The sequence below is a fragment of the Apaloderma vittatum genome, unplaced genomic scaffold, assembly GCF_000703405.1.
Source record: "Apaloderma vittatum isolate BGI_N311 unplaced genomic scaffold, ASM70340v1 scaffold21934, whole genome shotgun sequence".
In the NCBI taxonomy this organism is placed as follows: Eukaryota; Metazoa; Chordata; class Aves; order Trogoniformes; family Trogonidae; genus Apaloderma; species Apaloderma vittatum.
In genome coordinates, this window is record NW_009712400.1 from 1036 (window position 1) to 5234 (window position 4199).

Sequence of the window (4199 nt, forward strand, 5' to 3'; positions counted from 1 at the left end):
GAGCGCTCGGGCACTGGTGCTGCAGCCTCAGTCCCTACCCGGTTAAACCAATAGGTGTCATATTGTGATGCTCAGAGGAGGGTTCTGTGTTTAATGTAGCACACTTGGTTTCTCTTGCTAACTTGGTTTCATTAAAGAGGTGGTTGTGGCCAGTCTGGTGACCAAGCCTTGCTCGTGGGGCTATCTCCAAGTGCCTGCTACCATCTCCTAGAGCCAGTGTCCTGCAGTGCTGATGCCTGCATACTGGCTTGGTTGCCTGCATGTGTCCCTCCCACTGTGGAAAAAATCATGGAAATTCAGACTCGCTCTGCATTTTGCGCAGCTTCCTGCCCACTGAAACGTACCCGGTTTGCTCATGCTTTGGCACACCGAGTTGAGAACGTCTTCAGGCAGGGCCTGCACTTCCTCCTTAAACCTTCTGTGCCCTTCTGGAGTCAGCTTCCACAGGCAAGACTTGCGGTTTCTGTCGCAGCACGCAAAGTCAGTGGTTTTCTCAAACCAGCTGCTGAAGCACAGGTTGTGTCGGATCGTGTTTTTCCAGCCCTTCGGGGCTGTTTGAAAAAATGGGAAATGCTGCCTGCAGAGAGGAAAGATCTGTGCTGAGCTGAAGCACTTAGAGGCTGTGATAAATCACAGAATAGATCGTACCCGGGCGAGGGAAGGAGGAGAAGGTGCTCCTAGCCCTCCATGCTGTAAGAATGGCTGGCGCAGTTGAGCACTGCGTTTTTCTAAGGAGAGCAAGACAAAACTAAAATGACAGCTCTCGAGACTCATGGGTTTGAGTGTCAACAAAGAGGGAAAATAGTATTCCCGGCAGCACCTTGAGCGGGAGGCAGAGCTGCCATGTCCCTGCTGCCCAGTAGAAGATCAGAGGCTTCTGTACCCTCGCTGCCCCTCTTGCCCTCATTCTGCACAAGAAACCAGGAGAAGAGCGAGTACCCTGTGAACTGGTAGATCTGCTGTACGGTCAGACTGTCGCTCGCGCTGTTGCACAGAGCGAGGGCGATGAGGATGGAGTAATAAAGTGGGGGACGGGGCCAGCCTCCCTCAGTTTTAGTGCTTGTCTGCCTGGGGTACTTGGGCTTCACGCTCTGAGGTCTGAGGGCTGCGGGTTTCCCAGGCATCGGCACCACAAGTAGTTCATGAGTTTCCGGCGTCTCCTGAGGAACTGGAATGTCTGCACCCGAAGCATCTTCACCCTCGGTAAGCTGGGGAGAGGAAGGACAAAAAGGATGTGGATGTATTAGCCGTGGGTGGAATGACAGGTGGGGATAAGCTGTTTTGCTCTGGGTGAGGATGAGCCTGGCAGCACGTGTATAGAAAACTTATGTATTTTAAACTTCAGGCTCCCTCCCCGCACTCGGCCCGTGCTTGTCAGGCGGGCTCTGTGCATTGGCTGACCCCTGCTGAAACAGGACGCAGCTGCTTGTGGAGCTGCCGAGCCAACTCATTTGTTCTTGTGGGATCGTTAGGAATGTGCGGTGCCTAGGACTGCCCGAGCAGTTCCCGCTTTCATACCTTTCCAGCCTCGCTGGAGGATGACGGCACATCCTCCTCCGAGCAGTCTCTGTCGAAGCAGTCCAAGGATGCTCTTGGAGAGGAGGTTTCTGTGGCCACCGGGCTGTCAGATCTGTCCGGGTCCACACCAGGGCTCCCGGGGATGGGGCAGACCAGGCTGGGGTTTACCCACATCCACAGGTGGGGCTGGACGCCAGGTTCTAAGGACAAGGAGAAACATCACCCCCCGGTCCTACGTGAGGACCGTTGCTAGACCCTGCTGACTGTCCAGAGGCAGCCTGGGAAATCTCTAGTGCAACGCAAATCCCAAGGCAAAGGTTCCCAGGTGCCTTCTCATCCCTCTAAATCGTGTTTTATTTCTTATTTTGTGTACAGCGTGCCTGGCTGTGTGTGTTCTTGCGGTGCTGTGGCCAGCCCAAACAAGAGCTCAGAGGCCCCTTTCCCGGGCCATCTCCTGGAACACTGCCAGCCTCTGTGGGTAAGACCAGGTCCCCAACTTACCCCTGTTGTCTGGCAGCGTTCCCGGCAGTGAGCGCCCATGTGCCGGGGGGTCCGGTGGCCACCTCTGCGTGCGATGGCATGGAGTCTCGTCAGGATCTGATGGACGTGGGGAGCACAGAGACACCGTGGTGAGCTTCTGCTTTTTGTCTTAGCCTCATTTTTCATAAGCCGCCTACTAGCCTTGTACACAATTTGATCTGATGCCATTTAAATGTAAACAAAATGGGCTTTTTGTTAACTTTGAGACTGGAATTTACGCTTTACCAGATTCTACAATTTTCACCCGAGCGTTGGAATCTTTTTAAAAGGAAGCCAAGCCAGCCAGTCCCCCTGAGGCCGTTACCTTGCAGAAAGTCTTCAGTCATGATGGTGAGTTTGAGCTCCTCTGCCATGTCCCAGTCCTCAAGGCCACTCTTTAAGTGTAGGCTCTCCCAAAATGACTTCTTTTGAAAACTCAAGTACATTTTCTTTGTGTGGCAATCTCCAGGTGCTGAGTGCAGCGGGATCTCCAAAGGTGGCACAAAGAATCCCACAAGCTTGAAGTTCTCTGTGTGCTGAGAGACTTGATTTAATATTTTTATTGAAAGGGCTGTCACACAGGTGGGTGAAAGGCTGGTCTGTGTTTCACACCTCTAAATGTCTATTAAAGCCCCTTGCAGCGAGTAAGTGGTACGTATGGGTGGAGTAAATGAGCTGATTGAGAATAAGATGAGTGGCACCAAGTAGTCTCTGTTTTCTGCCCATTTACATTGCTAGAGCCTTAATAGACGAGTCATTCCTGTGTTCATTAGGCTAATATTTTAAATTTTTTTCTGCTTTAGGTAAGGTCAATGTTACCTGTGCCCTGCAGTGGACATCCACAAATGTCTCTGGATGTGGGACGGATCTGAGAGATGCGGGGAGCGCTCGGGATGCGTTCGCAGGTACAGGGCAGCTCCTTCACCCTGCTTGACAGGAACAAGAATGGAAACTGCTTTTAGATCAGCCCAGACAAAACACTGTGGGAGCACCACCATGGGGGAGAAGGAGCCAGGTTAAGCAGGTACGGGGCACGCTTTCACAGCCTCTCTTCTAGAAACTTTTTGCGCAGCTCAAAAATGCAGTCCAAAATCTGCGCCTTCTTGAGTCGCTTTCGTATCTTCGACCCTGTCTTGCACACGTGGCCCCTGCCTGATCTGTCCCGGGGATTACGAAGGAAGCGATGTGGTTTGTGCTGTTAAAGGGGGGGTTGTAATGCATGCTCATCCTATTTGCCTGCTCACCACCACTCTTTTGCTTGGGGGGCAGGGGAGTAGGTCGCACAGGTAGAAATGGAGTAGCTACAAATCAAAATCTAAGCCTTGGCTTAGTACCAGCAGGCGATTAAATTTCAGACTCTGTGCACATGTTGACCGTTTTGTAGGAAGACGCAGGTTATACTCGTAACGGAGGAGAACTTCAGGGACTTGCTGCCAGTCTGTGGCAGGGAGACAGGCAGAAAGAGGCTGGCTTTGGCAACGGCTGGAAACAGATTGTGTCATAACACCAGCGTCATGATGCTGGGAGAATCTCGGCTGAAAAGTGAACACTGTGACCCTTGTAGCCCAAGTTTTGCTTTGACTTGTTTGGCTTTATTCTGCACGATGAAAGGGGTAAGGTGCTTCTCCCCACGGCAGATGGGCTCTGCAGTGCTTTGGGACAAATGTTCCTGCACTATTTGCTGTCCCTATTCTCGCCCTTTGCATATTTGCACCTTTCAAGATGATCTGCTGAAAAATAAGTGGAACACTGAACCCAGTTTTTCTTGAAAAGGTAACCCCCAAAGGGCAGAGAAGGATCTGGACTGCTCATTTTGCCTCTTCAATAAAGGCAGTGACTGTTTGCACCGTGTTAAGGTTTGTTTTGTTCTTGTTAGGCATTCCACAAACGTCACGTCAGTGTGGCTCATTCTTTGCTCGATGCGAAAGACTACAGCCGCGCAGCTTTTTCCGCCCTTGTGTGACAAAGTTCTGCTAGCGGAGACGACATGCTCCCTGTCAGATTCCTCAGATGTGAGCTGCACCTGCTCAGGAGGCTGCTTTCCTCAAAGAATCTGAGCACACCCCAATCAAAACCCTTTCCCCTTCCTGAAAATGGAGCCTGGTATTTGACTTGGGACGTGTTGCAGACAACCCAGCTACTATAGCTTAATAATTTACCAC

General features: G+C 51.5%; 1 protein-coding gene across 1 annotated transcript; it reads right to left on the reverse strand.

The window, feature by feature from the left end:
* Positions 1 to 344: 344 nt before the first annotated feature.
* On the reverse strand, positions 345 to 2483 carry LOC104272868 (forkhead box protein N5-like; the record flags this gene model as incomplete). The annotated part of the gene is made up of 5 exons (XM_009867973.1): positions 2363 to 2483; positions 2020 to 2115; positions 1519 to 1718; positions 940 to 1208; positions 345 to 577 (listed from the first exon to the last, which is right to left on the reverse strand). Coding segments are annotated over exons 1-5 (919 nt in total), but the record flags the coding sequence as incomplete, so codon positions are not given.
* Between the last annotated feature and the right edge of the window lie 1716 nt (positions 2484 to 4199).